Source organism: Urocampus carinirostris, chromosome 9, assembly GCF_059441175.1.
Source record: "Urocampus carinirostris isolate Australia breed hairy pipefish chromosome 9, RoL_Ucar_1.0, whole genome shotgun sequence".
In the NCBI taxonomy this organism is placed as follows: Eukaryota; Metazoa; Chordata; class Actinopteri; order Syngnathiformes; family Syngnathidae; genus Urocampus; species Urocampus carinirostris.
In genome coordinates this window covers 4,161,238-4,182,871 of record NC_142357.1, presented here as the reverse complement: position 1 = coordinate 4,182,871, position 21,634 = coordinate 4,161,238, and the positions used below count along the sequence as shown (strand labels likewise).

The window sequence follows — 21,634 nt, the reverse complement described above, 5'->3', positions numbered from 1 at the left end:
CTCTCGCTGGAGCGATTCGCAGCCGAGTGTGAAGCGGCCGGGATGAGGATCAGCACCTCCAAGTCCGAGGCCATGGTACTCAGTCGTAAAAGGGTGGTATGCTCCCTCTGGGTCGGGAAGGGGGTCTTGCCCCAAGTGGAGGAGTTCAAGTATCTTGGGGTCTTGTTCACGAGTGAAGGTAGGATGGAACGGGAGATCGACAGACGGGTCGGTGCAGCGTCTCCCGTCATTCGGACCCTGTACCGGTCCGTCGTGGTGAAGAGGGAGCTGTGCCGAAAGGCAAAGCTCTCGATCTACCGGTCGATCTACGTGGCCGAAATAAGTTTCCTCCGCAGGGTGGCTGAGTTCTCCCTTACAGGTAAGGTGAAAAGCTCAGTCATCTGGGAGGGACCCTGTGTAGAGCCACTTATCCTCCGCGTTGAGAGGAGCCTTTTGAGGTGGCTCGGGCATCTGATAAGGATGCCTCCTGGACGCCTCCCTCGGGAGGTGTTCCGGGCATGTCCCACCAGCAGGAGGCCCCGGGGGCGACCCAGGACACGTTAGAGAGACTATGGCCCAATCCCATTCCTCTCACTTGGCCCTGAGAACCCTCCAGTGAGGTACCTCGATAGGGAAATGTCCTCGGTGAGTGGAGTGCAAAGTGGAGATTGTCCCCTAAGAAATTGGACGACACTTGCAAGGTTCTACCCCAGTCCAGTAGATGGCCGTAATACGAATTGGCTGTAGACCTCAGTGACGTATTGGTCTAGGTCACATGTAAACAACTCGAGTCTCAACCTGTGGTGTGTCAGTTGGAGAGTTCGTGCAACGTTAAAAAACTTTTATAATTGAGATTGTTTCATTTACTTGATTTAAGTGTTTTAGGACATATTACAATCAAAATGAGAAAATTAAAACATATCGATGAGCATAACAATAATACAATGGGGTAAGAACTTGTTTTTAGCCGTGCCGACTTCAACAACATCAAAGAAATATATTTTGTAAACGTTATCCTGTCAGCAGAAACAAAAAGTCTAAGTAGAAAATTTACCCAGACATATATTAATCAACTTGTTGGTTCAAGTAAACATATTTACTCTTCTTACTCCACTTAAAATGGACAAAATTCTCCCCTTAAGCAGGTGGCAAATAATATTGGTCATTTTAGTATTGTTTTTTTTCTAATCCCAAGAATGATACGATTTGCTTTATTTGAAGTGTAATTTTTCTTATTTCACAAAAAAATAAGATTTTATATATATATATATATATATATATATATATATATATATATATAAATCCATAATGCCAGGCTACAGTTCTATACACTATGCATACAGTACAGTAAAAAAATCTTCCTTACACCGCTTACAAGTGTCACCTGGTGGTTGTTTGTGTTACTGTTCAAGTCTGAATAAAAGAAACGAGGTCTCTGACTAAAAAAAATGCACCTTAGCAGAGACAGACAGACGCCTACTCACGTGGAGGGGATTTCAGTAAAGTCTTCAACGTATCCTAATGTGGCGGAGTAGGAGTACAGTTTCTTTTTCACACAGTTAAAGTCAAAATTATCGTATTTTCATGACAATAATGTGCACAGAGTCAAAATGTGCAGCCTCAGTAGCTGGTTCTATTTCTGTATTTAACGCATACATAGGGGGAACAGCACAATGTGGCTCAGGTGATTAAAAAAAGGATAAAAACTTTGAGTTCGTTTCTCATCTTCTTCCACTTACGAACCACTGATTCATTAAACTTCAATTCTCTCGCGGCTTCTTGGTTTCGATGTTCTTCCCCGTAGATATCAACACACCATGGCGGATGAAAACACAGAAATCATTCAATGGAAGGAAATTGTGGTTTTAGATTAAATTATCATTTGGGGGACAACTTATTTCAGTCTTAAGGAGGCACAAAAACTTTCAAATTGCTAGATACGCTACGGCGTTAGCATCCATGAAAATTTCCACAAACAATTGCGTGTGACGTCACGGGTTCTCTTGTAAAGTGGTTTATTTCATTTACCTATTCTTTCAGCGTCTTTCTTAGTTATTTCCTTTGCAGTAAATTTTGCGTTGCTAATTACACGTAGCAGTGCAGGATTTCAAATACCTTATCTGATCAAAAGATACTTTTACTCTGTAACAGAAACTGTAACTATTTCAATTTGCAACTAAAGTGTCAAGAGTACCCCGCGACCCTACTGAGGATAAGCGGTGCAGCTAATGAGATGAGATGAGATGAGATGAGGTGTCAAGAGTATCAGTTCCCATTGACTTCCTATTCTCTGTAGGTTTCCTCGTCAAGCTGAAAACTCTCACTGTCATCATCGGAGTGAGGAAGGCAGAGCAATACGCGCGAAAAAGAAATGTTAGATTTAGGATAACATTTGCTTGTGATCCACAACAATATTAACAAAATACGATGACGTTGTTGTCCGCTTTCAGTGACCGAGACAATTAAAGCCGAAATGGGCAAATAAGACGACAAGGTTGGGTGGATGCATCCAAATTTGATATTATCAATATTTAGCTAGTACTTAGATTGTATCGAAAACTTTTCTGAGATACAAAATGCACTTTTGAAATGTCAAGGCTTAAAAAAAGATTAAAACCTATCAAGGTCTATGTGAAAAAGTAATTGCCCGCTGAACCGAACAGCGAGTTGGGCCAACTTTGTGCAGCAATGACAGAAATCAAACATGTATGCTAATTGGTAGTCATTCACAACGCTATGGAGGAATTTCACCCACTCTTAATTGCATAATTGTTTCAAATCTGCCATACTGGAGGGTTTTCTAGCATGAACTGCCAGTTAAGGTCACACCAGAGCCTCTCAATTGGATTCAAATCCAGAATTTGACTTGCCACTCCAGAACCTTCTTTTTTTTGGTGAACTTCAAGTATTTTGGTTGTTGTCTTGCTGCATGTTCCAAGAGCGCATATGTTTGAGAGCATGGACTGATGGCCGGATATTATCCTACAGGATCTTCTGGTAACACCAGAATTCATTATTCTGTCAACAACAGCAAGTTGTCCTGATCCTGAGGCAGGAAAGCAGCCCCAGACATCACACTACCACGGATGCGCTTCACTATTGGCATTATGTTCTTTTTGTCAAATTATGTGATTTTTTTAGGCCACATGTAAGAGGCTGCACACCTTCCAAAAAGTTAAAAGTTTGACTCATGAGAACAGAAAAAAAACTTCAAAGGTTTTGAGGAATATCAAGGCAAATGTGAGACGACTCTGTGTCGTTTTTTTTGTGCCAGCAGTTGTTTTCGCCTGAGAAATCTCCCATGGATGCCATTATGGGTGGTGTCTTTCTTAGAGTAGAGTCATGACCACTGACCTTAACTGAGGTCAACAAGGACTGCATTTCCTTGGGTGTTTTTCGAGGCTGTTTTGTAACCTTCTGGCCGAGCCGTCTTCGCACTCTTGGAGTAATCTTAGTTGGTTGACCACTCCTGGGAAAGTTTGCCACAGTTCCCAGTGTTTTTTCCATTTGTGGCTAATGGCTGATAGTGGTTTGTTGGAGCCCTACAGCCTTGGACATGGGTTTGCAACCTTTTCTGGACTGATATATTTCAATCACTTTTTTCTAATTTCTTTGGATCGTGGCATGTCAATTAATAGATCCAACAGAGAGCGCGATGCCACGCGCACCATGGTTGCAGTGCCCATGTTTCACATGCGGAGCCAATACAGTAGAGCGGCCAAAAAACAACGAGCAACTCTTTAGTCGCTATTCCTGATAGCAAAGCCATATCAGTTCTTCTTTATTATATAAACTTATCTCAAAAGACAGTCGAAAAGGGTCTCGTTCTTGTTTTTTACAGTTATATTCATGACATCGTAGTGTCTAAAGACGCTAATAACCTTTCAATGATGGATGCAAAAGTTTGGCGATCTCAGAGGAAGTCGTGTTCCCTTATCAACTACACATAGAAATAGATTTATATCTAATAGTATAAAGAGGATATACAAATGAGTGACCCAGCACATAAAATTCACGAAACGAGTGCCATATCAGTCTCTCTGGCAAAGAACGTATGGAAACTACATCATGAGCCTCACAAACCTGATACACTGGACCACGAATTGCACATCATATCAATCCCATAATTTACAAGTTTGACTTTAATCACCAGCTTCGCTTAAAATTTTTTTTTGTCATATGCTAATGAGGGTGCAGTGATATACTCAAAAGTGCAAGTAAAGCGGCCGCGGTAACTTCCAAACTTCGTTCACTGACAACTAACCGACCCAACAGCAAAGATAAAAAAAACACAGTAAAACAAATAACTTTGTATCACTTCCCATCGATCCTATGCATGATGAGATGGTGAAGCCACTAGCATTCCCCTCATTGTGTGTGATACAAAAAGGGGCAAGGCTGTCATCTGCCTCGCATTCTGAATGGCAAAAATCAGCGCTGTTAGATCTATTAATTGAGTTCTTGCAATTTCGTAGCCTATTTCACTTTGTCTAACAGGCTCAATTTAAATGATTTCTTTATTCAATGCAAGTGGTGCGAATCAATTTAAAGTGTGGCCAGTGGAACTGAACGAAGCTTTCCCAAACTGGGGTGAGTCAGTTGGTTTGTGATTTAACAAGGGGGGCAGTTACTTTTACACATAGGGCCAGACAGGCCTAGATTTTTGTGACTTAATGAATGAAATCAACGCTTCGATACGGCATTTTGTATTTCCTCGGGTTGTCTGTATGCAATATTAAAATTGGTTTCATGATCTGAATCTTTTGTGAGTGATAACTATGCAAAAAACAAATAATTCAGGAAGGGGACAAGTTCTGTATACTGCCAGACCCACGACCATTTAGTCGAGCGTCTGTGCAGTCATATCAGCAGCCAGCCATTGCATTTATGTATCATGTGTCATTTGTCTTTACAATGGGCCACTGAAGCATAGTGATTCACACCCCCTGTCCGGCAATCTGATCGAAAAAAGCAAGAGAACCTTTGAGGCTTGGAGAACACAGCTTTTGCAGCACACAAAGACAAAAGAAGATGATTATAAAATAAAAAGGACTAGCTATGCAAGTCTGTGGCCTTCAAAATGCTTACAGCTTCATACATCAGTGTAGATTAGAATCATAGCTACAATTTCCCATTTTCCTTGAAGGGAATTTCCTGCAGATGATTAAGGCAGCGTAATAGAATGTTAATGTCAAGGCAGGATGCTGTGCTGACTGACAAGGGGGGCATGTTTGTCAGGCCTGATGAACTGCACTGGGACAACTTTGTGGGGGCAAAAAATCCAGACATTTGATTTCATAACCGCCTCACCTTACTCACATGGTTTTTAAAAGTATGCTCATCCTTAAAAGAAATATAATTTGGTAAACGCTTTTGTATGTAGTTACCATGTGATATTCATTTTATTTAACACCAATATTTTTGTTGCATACACTATAGGAGTTATAGATTTAAATTTCATTGTGCCTCCTTTTCATTTTATTGGGACTAATTGAATATTTTCATAGATTTTCCTAAGCAATTGTAAGGAGCCTTTACCATATTTTGTTGTAGACTTGGTGCAAGCTACACTTTGACCTACATTGTTTGACTGCTGCTGGGAGTATTTTCTTTGCCAACATAAAAGAGATTTATCTGACACCACTCAATGTATTGACCAAATGCGCAGCTCACTGACAATATGAAAGGAACTCACTGAATATTGATAAGGGAATCTATTCGAAATACAGTTTCTAAGATTATTTGGAGTCAAGTCTGGTCAATTCACATTAATTGCTATACCTCTTAATCACAAAGGCCTCAAAAAGCTGCAGAGACCAGATTTGAAACCTAAAATGGAACCTGCTAGTGTCCTTCTACAAAGCCACAGTGGAAAGCATTCTGACCATATGGAAAGTAATCAAAATAGCCCAGAAAATCATGGGTTGCCCTTTGTCCAGCCTGGAGGACATTGCCGGTTTGTAATACCATAACAGAGCCATTATCATTACGAAGGACTTTTTTCACCAATGTTCACTTGGCTGTTATTAATGACAATTCAATTTTACATGAGGGCAAAAAAAAAACACCAGCATGAGGAAAATTACGTACTTTTAGAAGGGATTCACACATGAGGTAGAGTAATCTAATTTCCAAGATCACCAGGGTGCAATGGGTGTTATACAGGCATCAAGAGATAATACACAGTCAACATCACCATTAAATATAAGTAATAACAAAAATCATGCAAATAGTCCAGTTGACAGCAAATGAAAGCTGATGCATCAGGTTCTATCTAGATGATAGCATGCATCAGAACCAGGTGCCGTACCATAGGGCGGAATCTAATCAGAAAGTAAATTAAGCATGTCACGAGTTCAACTAAACGTTGAGCAAAATATCACGATTGAAATCTTTTGTTTTTGCATCGTGATTTAGCTGTTACAAGGTTTTGAAATTCACCTTGCATTACCTTTCACGCGTGGGTCATCGGGGCACCAACGAGGACGCAACTCTGGACAGCGTTCTGCACTGTTGACAAACGACTGAAAGGGATGAAGAGTAAGTTCGTTGTCGATCATGTAGTGTTTATTGGGCAAGTACACCCTGGTGGCATCCATACCTATCCAAACAGTTTTTTTTGAGTTGGGGTGTGCTCCCCCTCATGAAACAGATACCACTGGTTTTGATGGTTACCAGTAGGAAGAGAAACATCCTCATCTGATCAAAAATGTGCATAAAGTAATAAACCAATGGTCAAAAACAATTTTAAAGCTGAATCAAAAAACAAACCTCGGACAGGAAGATGGACTAGAAAAAATGTTCTTATGAAGGGTGAGCCTAAAAAGGATTAGGTGTAAGGTGATTGGACTCACCTGTCCCAATTACAAAGTAATTAGACCCACTAGACCCTGACACCCTGCTGGCCGTACCTTGTAGATTTGCTTTTCAACAGCAAGGGCCAAAACAACAATCCTCTAACTGAATCTGAGAATTTACTTTTGAACAAAGGCTCCTCTCCTTAACATGTGAGATTGGTCTTAGGGGTGCTTGATTGTATTGTAGGAGGTGATCTCCCGGATTGGAACAAGTAAAAACCAGTTAGGGCTGGTGCTAGGAATCCTGCCCCTGTGCTCCCTTTTGCTCACCCTTACAACCTGCAAGGAGAAATTATTTAAAATCTAAGCATGTGAATGTTTGACCTTTGCAAATGTCCAGTCAGATCTTCTTTTTCAGCATTAAGCAAATACCAGTGTGTTATCATATAAAGGCTATTCAAACAGACAAAGGGCAAGTAACTTGCCTTAATGATTATTGTGACCTTCAAGCTTTTCATTCAAAGATCTCATGATCACTTTGAAGTGACTTTGCAGGAGTCATAATAAGTTGTGTCAGTATAACAACACTCGTGTAAAATATCATAAGAGTAGGTGCAATTTTCTCCTGTGCTAATAAACATCTCATCTCATTTCATTAGCCACACCGCTTATCCTCAGTAGGGTCGCGGGGTGCTGGAGCTCATCCCAGCAATCATCGGGCAGTGGGCAGGGGACACCCTGAACTGGCTGCCAGCCAATCGCAGGGCACACAGGGACAGACAACTCACTCGCTCATTCACACCTAAGGACAATTTCACAATTCACCTGAAATGCATGTTTTTGGAATGTGGGAGCAAACCAGAGTCCCCGGAGGAACCCCACGCAAACACGGGGAGAACATACAAACTCTGCACAGGAAGTCTGGAGCTGGATTTGAACCCACGCAGGAGGTTCCCAAGACATGAACTGTGCCGCACATGCGCTAACCATTGCTCCGCCGTGCTGCCCCGCTAATAAACATAGTAATAGTAATTACAATCATACACCGAATCTGTTTAACCGCCTGTGAAAAAGGGATCACTAACAATGATTGATTTTAAATAAAAAGGCAAAAAACATTTCCATTTTTAAAACAAAATTTGCACTTGTTATTACTTTTACGTATTCCATCCATCCATTATCTGCACCGCTTATCCTCAGTAGGGTCGCGGGGGTGCTGGAGCCCATCCCAGCTATCGTCGGGCAGTGGGCAGGGGACACCCTGAACTGGTTGCCAGCCAATCACTTTTACTTATTATTATTACTATTTAAAGTTTTCTCATTTGATAATGGCCCTACCAACCTCTGATGAATTTGTAGGAACCATTAAGAAAAAAAATTGATTTCAAAAGGTTATCATATGTGATAATGGCCCACAATATGTCAGTACAGCCATTATCACATAAATACACAGATACTATGTCACTATGTCATACTACGTCTCGCGGAGACAGTGCGCGCAGCTGCATAAGTCGAAAGACGGAAGATAGGGACGTTTCAGGAAGCTTAAATTGACCACTTTTTAACCGACGGGCGATAGATTTCCACAACGTTCCAAAAGAACTTGTGATTTCTTTCAATTGTCGATTTAGTGCGCTTAAACCAAAGCTAAACCTCCCCTTCCCCGCGTTGACCAGCAGTCACTGCTCCATCATTCCGCCACACGACCCGGTGACTTCGCCACTTCTCAAACAGGCACTTCACCTTCCTCAACTCGGCTAAAAAGTCACTTTTATTCCGTGGAACGAGTATATTTCCACTTTCAAATACACGGATTTACCCCTAAATAATATTACTTCAGCACTGATTTCCTCTTGAGTCTCTGCTAATCGCTTCTTGGCTAGCTCAGTCCTGCGGTCGCAGTTGGCGATAAAAGTCTGAAGGTGTTCAGCAGCATCAAGTTCAAAGAAGAATTCTTGCTCCTTGTGAGGAGGGTGATGAGGACAGCAGAGAAAATCATTGGGACTTCTCTCCCCTCCATTTAGGACATTGGCTAGAAGCGCTGCCTATCCCGAGCCAAGAACATCAATAGGGACCCCTCTCACCCCCATCATGGACTGTTCACTCTGCTAGCCTCTGGGAAGAGGTACTGCAGTGTGCGGTGCAGGACCACCAGGTTCTGCAACAGCTTTGTCCCCCTGGCCATTAGACTCAATCACACACACAGTAAGCCTACACAGCTGTTAATGTTTACATCTGTTTGTTTTGTTTATTTTGCACTACTGGCAGTTCTCTTATACCTAGCCACTCCTTTGCACATCTGTTCTCCTCTGCACTATCGTACTCCAGTGTTATTGGATAGTGACTTGTTTACTGTCCATTTTGCACATCTGGTAAGCTTCTCCTCTTGCACTCTTTGCACTACTGTATAATACTATACATAGCTATAATTATTTAGCATATTATTAGTACTTCAATACTTTGACTCATTACAACATTTATTTATATCTGTACATTCAAGGAAACTCGGGTCAGATGTATCGACATTTCGTTCTGTATACACGTGTACAAGAATGACAATAAAGTATATCTGAATCTGAATCTGAACTGTGAGGGTGTAGGGGGTTGTCTTGATCCATAGTCTTATGTATGCAGTATTGGGCATTAGAGACATTTGTACAGAGTTTGTACAATAATGAAAATAACACTACATTGTTTTACTGCTTATTGATCCCCAGAACTAGAGCAGGGGTCTCCAACCATTTTCAAGCTGAGAGCGTCTCTTTGCAATAACTTTACATCCATTTCTAAAATAACAACTTATCCTGTTATTACTATGTTGTTACTATATTATTACTATCTTAATCATTGGGCATAGGGTTAAATAGACAAAGTCAACCACTAACAACGTATTTTACTAAAAAATCACAACAGCCCAGCACTGGTGAGCTATTTTCAGGTCTGCGTGCACGTTGGCTGTCCTCAGGGTGCACCACATTGGAGATCCCTGGCCGAGAGGGAAATGATAATGCTACCACAGTACATCGCTACGGCCATTATCACATCCTGGGTATGTAAGTAATTGACAGTTATCGCATGCCAACAGGGATTAAGAATTCAAACACCAAAAAGTTAATAAAAATATAAATAACAAATAACGGGTTTCCTACCTCCCACGCATAAAACAAACATTTGAGAAAAAAACAAAACAAAACAAAACAAAACAGTTGTGCCATTTTGGCATGAGGTTATCGAGTGTGATGCCTTTTAATTGTTTAAAAAAATAAAAAATCCCATTTTCAAGACAAGACTTTCATTTCCCTTTTAGTTGTGAGTTCCCTGGTTCAACAGATACTGGTGCTTAGTATTTCACATTTCAAAAGGAAAGGAACTGTTTTCTTCCAGAGCTTGACTTCCTCAGAGAACACAGAACCAGCAATGGAAGACAACATCATATAAAAGTACAAAACGCCAACCTCTTGCAACACACTGTTGTTATAATAACAAAGTATGTAATGTTTTACGCCTGATGAACACTGCCTCTGAAATTGACACAGTCCGGCGTCCATTTGGATTAATTGTATTATTGTTGGCGTGCCAAAGCACAATGCAGTCTTTTGTGATTCCCTGCAGCACGCCTCAAGCTTTACACAAGATTTCTTTCTCTACTGGACACTGCATGCAGACTTTTATGAAGCTAAAGGAATTACATGAGGCAGGCGGCATGTCAGGCGTTAAACGGAGAGATAAATCCGCATTTATGTCAATATAAAGCCGTTTGGAAAAAGAGCTCACTGCATAGCTTGACATCAGTTGGACATATGAAAAACAAACAACAAATTTCAATAAATTAAGCACTCAACAATTAAAGAGTTTTTAATAGAAAACATCATTACTTATGGTTGATTAACCAAATTTCCGGAAATGATGTCAAGATTGCTGTGTAAGTAGTGTTAATACTTTGTTTACGGGATTAAATGATTTGAGAAGGGGAATGTCTTTTTTGAAGAGTCATAATTTAGAGTTTTGCCTCTGAATTCAAATTTCATAAACCATACAATTTATGCAACATAAAAAACAAAAAACAACAACATTGTAGCGTTGGGAAATATCCTCAGTGTTCAAGTCATTCTTCAAAGTCCAGTCTTCCTTGTTGTGGTGTCCTTGTTTTGGACACGAAGCGGAGCGGGGAACAGGAAATAAGGACCCATTCGCGTAGACTTACTCACACAATTTATTGGGGGAAGAGGAGGAGGGGGCACAATTGATCCGGGAATCGATGGTCGCGGAGTGGATTAGAAATCCAAACAAAAGAAAAATTGTCCATAACGAATCAGACCAAAAACAAAACAGGATCAAACACGGGCAGATTTACAGACTAGGTATTTCTCAGAATTAAACAGAACTTGCAGAAATCTCACAGAAGTATCACCAAAGTTTAACAGGTATAACAAACGATCCAGCAAAGCAGAGTTCAAAGGAGCGCGCTTAAGTACTCACAAGAGCAATCAGTCCAATGCGTCTCAGCCGGTGTTCATGGGCGTGGCCAACTGGGCGCCATGGCAACCGCGCCAGAATCCAGCGCCACCCGGCTGGAACCAACTGGGCACCATGGCAACCGCCCCAAACGTGACACTTACAAGTTCGAAATACATTGATGTCTTCTCTCCGTCTTCTGTGTGCCTACTAAACTCTAAGACCTATCATCACTTGAGCTAAAATTAAACTTATATTTCTTCAGATTCAGATTCAGATTCAGATCTACTTTATTGTCATTCTAGTACACGTGTATACAGAACGAAATGTCGATGCATCTGACCCCCACAGTTTCCTTGAATGTACCGATATAAATAATGTTGTATTGTATTTTGGCTACGTATAGTATTTTACCATAGTGCCGATAGTGCAAGAAGAGTAGCTAACCAGATGTGCAAAATGGGCAGTCAGGTAACAAGTCAGGTACACAGTAACATTAACACTGTAACAATAACGCTGTAATTACAATAGTGCAGAGAGCAATGTGCAAGGAGTGGCAAGCTATAAAAAAAAACTGCCAGTAGTGCAAAAAGTCAGATTAGCAGCCATTTAGATTTAAGTTAACTATATGTTAGATTGACCATTTAACAGTCTAATGGCCAGGGGGACTAGACTATTGCGGAGCCTGGTGGTCCTGCACCGCACACTGCAGTACCTCTTCCCAGAGGCTAGCAGAGTGAACAGTCCATGATGGGGGTGAGAGGGGTCCCCGGTAATGTTTTTAGCATGGGATAGGCAGCGCTTCTGGCCAATGTCCTGAATGGAGGGAAGTGTAGTCCCGATTATTTTCTCTGCTGTCCTCGTTACCCTCCTCACACTACCCCAGTCGGTAGCGCTGCAGCCTCCACACCACACAGAGATACAGCTGGTCAGGATACTCTCTATGGTGCCCCTGTAGAATGTAATGAGGGAGGGTGGGGGCAGGTGGGCTCTCCTCATCCTCCGCAGGAAGTACAGGCGCTGCTGTGCCCTCTTAACCAGTGATGCAGTGTTCACGGACCAGGTGAGTTTGTTTGTAATGTGCACCCCTAGGAACTTGATACTGCTGACAACCTCCACAGCCTTGTTGTTGATGCAAAGTGGGGCATGGTTGGGCTGGTTTTTCCTAAAGTCGACAATGATCTCTTTAGTTTTGTCGACATTCAGGACCAGGCTGTTGTCCCTGCACCAGCCCACCAACTGCTCCACCTCCTCTCTGTAGGCCAGGTCGTTGTCATCCCTGATGAGGCCCACCACTGTTGTGTCGTCAGCATACTTCACGATGTGGTTTGTGGCGGACCTAGGGACGCAGTCGTGTGTCATCAAGGTGAACAGCAAGGGGCTTAGGACGCAGCCTTGGGGGGAGCCCGTGCTGAGGTAGATGACATCTGAACTGTTCTGACCTATCCGCACTGATTGGGGTCTGTCACAGAGGAAGTCCAGCAGCCAGTTCCGCAGGGGGGTGTTGAAACCCAGGAGTCTCATTTTGTCTACCAGATGTTGTGGGATGATGGTGTTGAATGCTGAACTGAAGTCCAGGAACAGCATCCGCACATGGGTGTTCTTCTCCTCTAGATGTGTCAGGCTCAGGTGAAGCGCAGAGGAGATGGCATCCCTGGTGGAGCGGTTTGTCCTGTAGGCAAACTGAAAGGGGTCGAATGAGGAGGGGAGACTGGAGGTGATGTGCTCTTTAACCAGTCTCTCAAAGCACTTCATTATGATAGGAGTCAGTGCAACGGGCCGGTAATCGTTGAGTGATAAGATCTGGGGTTTCTTTGGCACTGGGATGATGTTGGCAAATTTGAAGCATGATGGTACTTTGGCTTGGTCTAGCGAGGTGTTGAAAATGTCTGTTAGTACACAAGCCAGCTGATCGGCGCACTCCCTAAGTACCCGCCCCGGAATGTTGTCCGGGCCTGGAGCCTTCCTTGTGTTGACCCTTCTCAGGGTCTTCCTCACGTCAGATGAGTCCAGGTGGAGTGCTCTTTCGTCCTGATTTGGAACCGCTTTCGCTGCAGGGGTGCCGTTTTGTGCCTCGAACCTTCCAAAGAATTTGTTGAGGTCATTCAGAAAGTCCATGCTAGTGTTCTGCACTGGGGCGGTGGTTGGCTTGTAACTGGTGATGGCCTGAATGCCTTTCCACATATCCCTGGTATTGGTTGTGCTGAGGAAACGTTCCTGGATTTTTTGACTCTGCGTTCGCTTTGCTAGTCTGATAGCCCGGTTCAGGTTAGCCCTCGCTGATAACAGCGCCTCCTTGTCACCAGATCTAAAGGCAAGGTTCCGTACTTTTAGTTGTTTTCGTATTTCAGCAGTCATCCAGGGCTTCTGATTGGCACGGGTGCATATAGTTTTGTTATTGCTGACGTCTTCTGCGCATTTACTGATGTAGGCTGACACAGAAATGGCGTACTCATCTATATTTATTTTGTTGTTGTAAGTGGCAGCCGATTTAAACATGTCCCAATCAGTGCAATCAAAGCAGTCCTGTAGTGCCTCCATTGCCCCCTCAGACCACACCCTCACCTGCTTCACTGTAGGTTTTTCTCTGGTCAGCAGGGGCTTGTATGCTGGAATTAGCATAATAGAAATGTGATCTGATGAGCCAAGATGGGGGCGGGGGGCTGCTTTATATGCACCTTTGATGTTTGTGTAGGCCAGGTCTAATGTGTTCCTACCTCTTGTAGCAAAGTTTACATGCTGATGGAAATGCGGGAGAACTGTTTTCATATTGGCCTGGTTAAAGTCCCCCGCCGCAATAAAAATGCACTCGGAGTAAGCATGCTGCAGTTCACTCACAGTTCGGTAGAGAACGTCCATTGCCTCCTTCGTATTAGCGCTGGGGGGCACGTACACGGCAGTAATGATGGTCGCGCTAAACTCCATCACCGTCAAAAGTTCAATGTCTCGTGAGCAGTGTTTCGAGATTATCTTCGCATTTTTACACCAGTTGTTGTTGGTATAAATGCATAGACCGCCCCCCTTGCTTTTGCCGGTGAGCTCGCCGCTTCTATCAGCGCGGAAAGCAGTTAGCCCCACAATGCTAACAGCGTCATTCGGGATAGATGAGTTTAGCCATGTCTCCGTCAGAATTAAAGCACAACAGTTCGTCAATTCGCGGTTCGATGTAAATTCCACTTGTAAATGGTCCAGTTTGTTGTCCAGGGAGCGGACGTTGGATAGGAAAATGGATGGTAGAGGCGTTTTGAAGGGTTTAGCCTTCATCCGAGCCGTTAGCCCGGCCCGACAACCTCGTTTCCTTCCCCGGTCACAGCGCTTCCGCTTGCCACTTTTACTCGCTGCTTTGTAGGCCGTTGCGTTCTGTTGACGTAGCACTCCGAGGCTAAGTAAACACTCCAGAGTGATCGTCGAAATTTGCGCTGGATTTCTGGATGTTCGCATATCCAGCAAAAAACTGCGATCGTATATTAATCTACAGTTAGAGTTGTCTTTGTTCGCCCTCATAAACTGAGTCGAAGATTGGGGTTTTTGACTAGAATGTGAGAAACTGTCGGGAGCAGATCCAGCCGCCGCCATAGAGGGCGCCGCCATTTATTTATTTATTTTTTATATTTTTTATCTTGTGACCTTATGTACTTAATCTCTTTTAGTGATTTATCAATATTTACCAAGACCAGAGAACGAAAGAGACGAGTGAGCTAACAGTTTGTACAGGACATTTTTACTTCACATCATGCCAGTTAAAGGTGCCACTTCCTCTCTTGCAGTTGATGAGAGGAAGTCGGTGATCTTTTGGTCCGATAGTTCAACATGGGTCATTTCCTGTGTATTATTGTGTTATGCATGTGAGGAGTGACAACCCTCAAACATGCACGCATGGAAACTATATAATACCTTATCAACAGGGTAAAACAAATTGGTATGTAGTCTATTATATTCAGAAATAATTAAATATTATGATAATAAATGTATGAAAATGGCTTGTAACTCTATTACCCAATCTGTATTTAGATATGAGTGCAGATAAACTTCCAAAAACATAATGTAAAAGAAGTACAAATTTAATTTTCACATTTAGGGGCAGTGTGTATTATTTAGCACATTCTAGTGGTAAAAGAAAGTCATTCATTAAAAAAAAAAGATTTAAACAATCTGCATAAAATACATGAACATATAAACTTGCATTCTTTAAAAGTACTCCTATGACAAGAAATTGAACCTCAACAAGGGATCTGATGTAATTGTCCAAAATTTTCCTGCTACGAGTACCCATATAACACAAAAAATAATAAAATAGTGCGATTTGGTTCCTTTGATTCTCTGTATTTTGTGTACTTCCTGTTGCTTTTTAGCACACGTTTTTGGTTGCACAACACAACACAGTGATACTATAAAGTGAAATTTTACACACTCTACCTTCAAAAGGTTTTCCAAAATTCTTAAACATGCAAAATACGGGGAAAATGGTTCAGGGGTCTCCAACCTTTTTAAGTTGAGAGCCACTTTTTGCTTCGTATTAGTGCAATGAGCATCCGTTTTGATTTCTAGAATAACAACGTATCTTGTACGACTTACTATGTTGTAACCATGTTATTACTGGAAAGTTTAAAGAAGAGAGAAAGAGAAAGAAAGAAAGAAAGAAAGAAAGAAAGAAAGAAAGAAAGAAAGAAAGAAAGAAGGAAAAAGGGAAATGAAGGGAAAGAAATGGAAAGAGATATAAAGAGTGAAAGGAAGAGAGTGAATCAACTAAAGAGAAGGAAAGAGAGAAAGAAAAAAATAAATGAAAAGAGCAAGAGAACAGGAATAAGGGAGATGAAAAGAGCGAGAGAACAGAAGTAAGAGAGAAAGAAAGAAAAAAAGAAAGTAAAACCAAAAGAGAAAATAAAAAGAGAGAAATAAAATAAGAGAGAAAGCGAATGAGAAAGAATGTCTCAAGTCCCCCAGCCAGTGGAATATTTTGCAAATTATTTGCACGACACATTCTGTGCCCATTAAAAACATGTTTGAGAATACCTTTTAAGAAAGAAACTGCCTCACTTGGCAGTGGCACAAACAAAAAAAGTAAAGTGCTGCGCATAAAAAAAACAACTATTCAACTTCAGTTCATCAATTGCTTAAGAACATCAAAACAAAATTTCCACTTTTATGATATCACTACAAAGTGCTGCCAAGATTTAGTAGTTTGGAAAAAAAGGAGAAATAAACATTTCAGGTAAAGTTTTACTTTAAGGGAAGGGAAGGATGACATTGTGTTTGCTTACAATATCAATCAAATGGTTTTTTTTTGTTTCAAAAAGAAAAGGCAGGGGGGGCTATGGCTGCATTTGTGCATCAAAGGTCGCCATAACAACTCCACCACAGGGGTCCGCCCATCCCGAGGGACCGGGAACAAGAGCTGTTACTTGTCTCACCTCGCAAGCGCAGTCTGAATTTGGCCAGCAACAAGGGTAAAAGGCATATCCTAACAAGAAAAACTGGATCCAAATCCTGGCCGGTCCTGACCAAGTCTCAGGTCAACAAGCATCCAGAGAACCTTGACAAGTCAGCAGCCAAGGTTGATCAAGCTAGCGGCCAAACCGGGAGGACAAAGCCAGCTACATCAGAGAAGCCTCAAGCCACCAGCAGTCAACCTCTCCTTCAACACCCTGGATCCTGTGGTCCTCTTCCCAACCAGGATTCCTCATCGCTCTACAGCCGAGGTCATAAAGACTGGGCCGTCATCTTCATCGACGCAGAACTTTGCAGAACATCTCGTTGTTGCTAGGTATTGGTATTTGTGTGACGTAAAAGGGGGAACTCTATCAAAATACAATAACGTAATAATCAAGCCAATGTTGTTGTCTATCCAAATAGAATAGAATAGAATAGAATAGAATATACCTTTATTGTCATTGTTACAAATGGGCTAACATATTGTGACAACGAAATTGGGCATGACACTCCAGTTTTACACATTCATAGTGAGGTATGAGCAAGAAGATAAAGGAACAGAGAAGATAATGTTATAAGACAAGGGGGATAAGGCTATAGTTATAATTTACATGGTATTTACACAAGAAATGTCGGCATGTGGGATGTTACATACAGGGTTGTCGTGATAACGTTGGTATCGTAACGGTTGTGCAATATTGCATTTGGTGCAAAGTCATCATAGTGCAAAAATAGTCAGCATATGCATTGGTGCAAACATAGACATCATAGTGCAGAAACAGGAAATGGTCAGACATTGTGCAATTTGAGCATTAAACGTAGTGCAGTCGACATGTGCAAGAACAAGACATGAGTAACATTATATTCGTATGAGGTAGGGTTGGCACGAGTTTTCAGTTTTTTTTTTTTGTGCGGTGTCTGTTTGAGCAGTGAACAACATAGTGCAGACAGCATGTACGTGAGTACCATTTTACATACGTGTGAGGTAGTTTTTTTGCAACAGTTTTCAGTTTTTTGTGCGGTGTCTGTTTAGGGTGGTAATGGCTGTGGGGAAGAAACTGTCTCTGAGTCTGTTCGTTTTTGCTTTGTGTGACCTGTAGCGCTTGCCGGAAGGCAGCAGGTCGAAGAGATGGTGGCCGGGGTGAGAAAAGTCCTTGATGATGTTTTCTGCTCTGCTGAGGTAGCGAGAGCAGGCAATGTCCTCCAGACTGGGCAGAGAGCAGCCGACGATTCTCTGGGCTGTTTTGATGATCCTCTGGAGCTTTTTCCTGTCTGCTGCTGTGCACCCAGCATACCACACCGTGATGCAGTATGTTAGGATGCTCTCCACTGTGGCTTTGTAGAAGGACACCTGCAGCTGCTGTTTTAGGTTATTTTTCCTGAGCAATCTCAGGAAGTGCAGTCGCTGCTGGGCCTTCCCTACCACCGCTCTGGTGTTTGCAGACCAGGAGAGGTCGTCGGAGATGTGCACGCTCAGGAATTTGAACGAGTGGACTCTCTCTACAAAGTCTCCTTTTATGATGAGTGGTGCTGGATTCCTGCCATTCCTTCTGAAATCCAGAATCAGTTCATTTGTTTTTGTGGTGTTCAATATGAGGTGGTTTTCCGAACACCACGTTGAAAGTGACTCAACCTCATCCCTGTATGCCGCCTCGTCCCCTTCAGAGATGAGGCCGATCAAGGTGGTATCGTCAGCGAACTTAATGATATTGTTTGTGGAGTGGGTCGGTGAGCAGTCGGAGCTGTAGAGGGTGAAAAGCAGGGGGCTCAGTGCACAACCTTGGGGGGAGCCAGTGTTCAGTGTTAGGGTGGGAGAGACGTGGGTACCGAGTTTCACCGACTGTGGGCGGTTGGAGAGGAAGTCCATTATCCAGTGGCAGATGGAGGGAGAGAGTCCTAGGTGTGCAAGTTTCTCCACCAGGATCTCCGGGATAATGGTGTTGAAGGCTGAGCTGAAGTCCAGGAAGAGCATTCTGACGTAGCTCCCCCGGTGATCCAGGTGTTTCAGCACGGTGTGAAGTGCTGTGTTTATGGCGTCGTCAGTGGAGCGGTTTGCCCTGTAGGCAAACTGGTGGGGGTCCAGTGTGAGTGGCAGGGAGTTTTTGATGTGCCGGGACACTAACCTCTCGAAGCACTTCATGACCACAGGCGTAAGAGCTACAGGCCTGTAGTCGTTGAGGCTTTCCACTGCTGACTTTTTGGGGATGGGAATGATGGTGGAGGTTTTGAGGCAAGGTGGGACGGTCGCCTGTGACAGGGACCGGTTGAAGATGGTGGTGAAGACCCCAGCCAGCGGATTGGAACAGTCCCTGAGTACCCTCCCTGGTACTCCATCCGGGCCAGTTGCCTTCCTGGGGTTTATGGTATTCAGCGCACACCTAACTTCGTGCTCCTGAAATGTGAGGGAGTTGCTGCTGGTTGTTGGTGGGTGTGATGTGGCTGTTTGTGGCCTACCAGCTTCAAAGCGAGCGAAGAACTGATTAAGGTCCTCAGCTAGTGAAGCCTCAGCCTCAACAGTTGCCAGGTTGTGGCCTCTGAAGTTGGTGATGTGTTGGAGGCCCTGCCACATCCTCCTCGGGTCATTTCCAGCGAAGAAGTGCTCGATCCTCCTTGTGTAGGCTGCTTTTGCTTTCTTGATGCCTCTCTTCAGGTCAGCCCTGGCCACCCCGTAAAGAGCCTTGTCTCCAGACCTGAAGGCGGTGTTGCGGTGTTTGAGGAGGGTGCGCACCTCGCTGGACATCCAGGGTTTTTGATTTGGGTAGTTTTTGATTTTTTTATATACTGTGACTTCATCCGTGCAGTAACGGATGTAGGATAAAACAGTGTCAGTGAATTTCTGGTGCCAGTTTGGGTTTTCAACTTCTAGTTTTGTTTTGTTCTATTTTCTTCTTAGTGTTTTGTGTTCTATTCAAGCTTCTTCAGTCGATGATTAGTAAAAGAAAAGTCCATAAATCCAAGAGTGTGTGTGTCTTGATTAAAGTATGGTGAACTATCAAAAAGGTGAAAAGAATTCACCTCAAGTGTGTGTAGCCACCCTTCAGAATAACTAAACAAGGTTTTTCATCCGTTTTCCTGACATAATGATCTAAAATTGTATGTGGTGCTCCAAAAAGGCGAGACGAGTTTTGAAAAGAATAAACTCAGCTCTTTAATTCAATTGGTCAATGAATTGTTTGTTAGAATAATTTATTTACCACCCATATTCGCTACATAAGAACACAATGAGTACTTAAACATAAATATCCTTTCAAACACACGTCAAGAATATTACTAGAACTGCTTTTTTCCATCTTAGCAACATTGCTAAAATTCGCCCTCTGCTGTCTCATTCGGATGCGGGGATTGTAATTCAAGCGTTTGTTACCTCCCGTCTCGATTACTGTAATGCACTACTCTCCTGTCTCCCGACGTCCAAAGTCAGGAGCCTTCAGCTGGTACCAAATGCTGCAGCAAGGCTTTTGACTAAGACAAGGAAGTTTGATCACATTACTCCGATTTTTAGCTAACCTGCATTGGCTCCCTGTTAGCTCAAGATGTGATTTTAAGGTTCTGTTGGTAATATACAAAGTCATGCATGGACTTGCTCCCTCATATCGTTCAGATTTAATTTCCCGCTATCTTCCGGTCCGGAGCCTTCGCTCTGAAAATTCTGGTCTACTAGTGATCCCAAGAGCCAAGAAGAAATCCGCAGGTACTCCATTCGGGCCCCGGTGCTGTGGAATACTCTTCCCCTTGAGTTTCGATCAGCAACCTCAGTGGAAATGTTTAAATCTAAACTTAAAACACACTTCTATTCCATAGCATATGAATAACCTATATTTTATGTTGACAATATCTGTGTATTATATGCCCTCGTGTATGTTTTGGGTCAGGGGATGGTGTAATAGTCTGTGGTTTGCAATAATCTTTGGTCTGTGCAGCCCTTTGAGACTCTTTGTGATTAAGGGATATACAAAGAAACATGACTTGACTACAGCCATTTAATTGCATATTTGGAAAATAAAAATATAAAATTGTAAAATGTAGCACAGAAAATATGTAGATTATAAGAAGGAAATTGATCTTTTGTTTCCTTTTAATGTTTGAGAAATGTAGTGCCTTTTAAAATTTGCATACATACACAACAGAGCTTTTAAACTTGATGTAGTAGAACTCCAGTATTTACCTAATTGAGATACACTTGATACGTAAAGTTCTGGAAATGAAAACGTTGGTTATCGCTCACCTAGGCAAGCTTCAGCTGTCATAAATACAACAATACAATTTGTTTCTGGTTACATTTAGGTTACGCCTTACATGGCTGCACAGATCACGGCCGCTATTGGGAAATGTGAAGCACAATGTAAAGCGCTTTGGGAAGTCATTGACTTGAAAAGCGCTATATAAATGCAGATAATTTCATTAACTTCAAATCAGAGTCTCACTGTACCATTCTGGGTGACAAAATCCTGCGAATCGAATCATTTTCTGAATGAATTTCAACCTAGGCGATCCAAGCAAGATACTGGGCCACTCCCGGGTTGGCTCTGGGTCTCATGTTGCCCATAGGCTGCTAATCGAAATGGACGGTTGTAGACCATCCGTCATATGAGTTACAGAAAACTGGCAGTATGATTATTGGGCTTTCATTTGGAATCTGGTAAACCCGTCTTAGGGCTTTAAGATGAGCCAAACATTTAATGTGATCGTTGCAGTAATAATTAACATAAAGAACATTCACAAAACACAACAAAATTAATGGGGAGAAACCTTATGTTTGCAAAAAGCCTTAATTAGAATGATTCATGTTTGTGTCACATAAAGTGCGCACGTGCAAATGAATCTCAGACTCAATTATGTGAACGCATCTAATACAGATGCATTCAAATTAGGTATTGATGACATGATTTTAAAAATAATCATGAATTAAAATATTTCACCTGTAATTTTTGTGTCATGTGCTTTATTAGAGTAATGGAAGAGGCATCTGCTGG

The 21,634-nt window shown here is 42.4% G+C and overlaps 1 protein-coding gene and 1 long non-coding RNA gene across 2 annotated transcripts; both read right to left on the bottom strand.

The window, feature by feature from the left end:
* Positions 1–6,179: 6,179 nt before the first annotated feature.
* Positions 6,180–6,682, bottom strand: LOC148359139 (uncharacterized). Its single transcript, XR_015851314.1, has 3 exons — positions 6,581–6,682; positions 6,431–6,503; positions 6,180–6,302 (listed from the first exon to the last, which is right to left on the bottom strand). It is a non-coding gene; the product is annotated as an uncharacterized LOC148359139 (long non-coding RNA).
* Positions 6,683–6,998: 316 nt separating this feature from the next.
* LOC148359138 (uncharacterized) lies at positions 6,999–21,241 on the bottom strand. The gene is made up of 6 exons (XM_088344323.1): positions 21,167–21,241; positions 18,785–19,039; positions 18,362–18,729; positions 16,862–16,919; positions 8,612–8,737; positions 6,999–7,115 (listed from the first exon to the last, which is right to left on the bottom strand). The coding sequence occupies exons 1-6, from the start codon at positions 21,239–21,241 to the stop codon at positions 6,999–7,001; spliced, it is 999 nt and encodes a 332-aa protein (XP_088200449.1).
* Between the last annotated feature and the right edge of the window lie 393 nt (positions 21,242–21,634).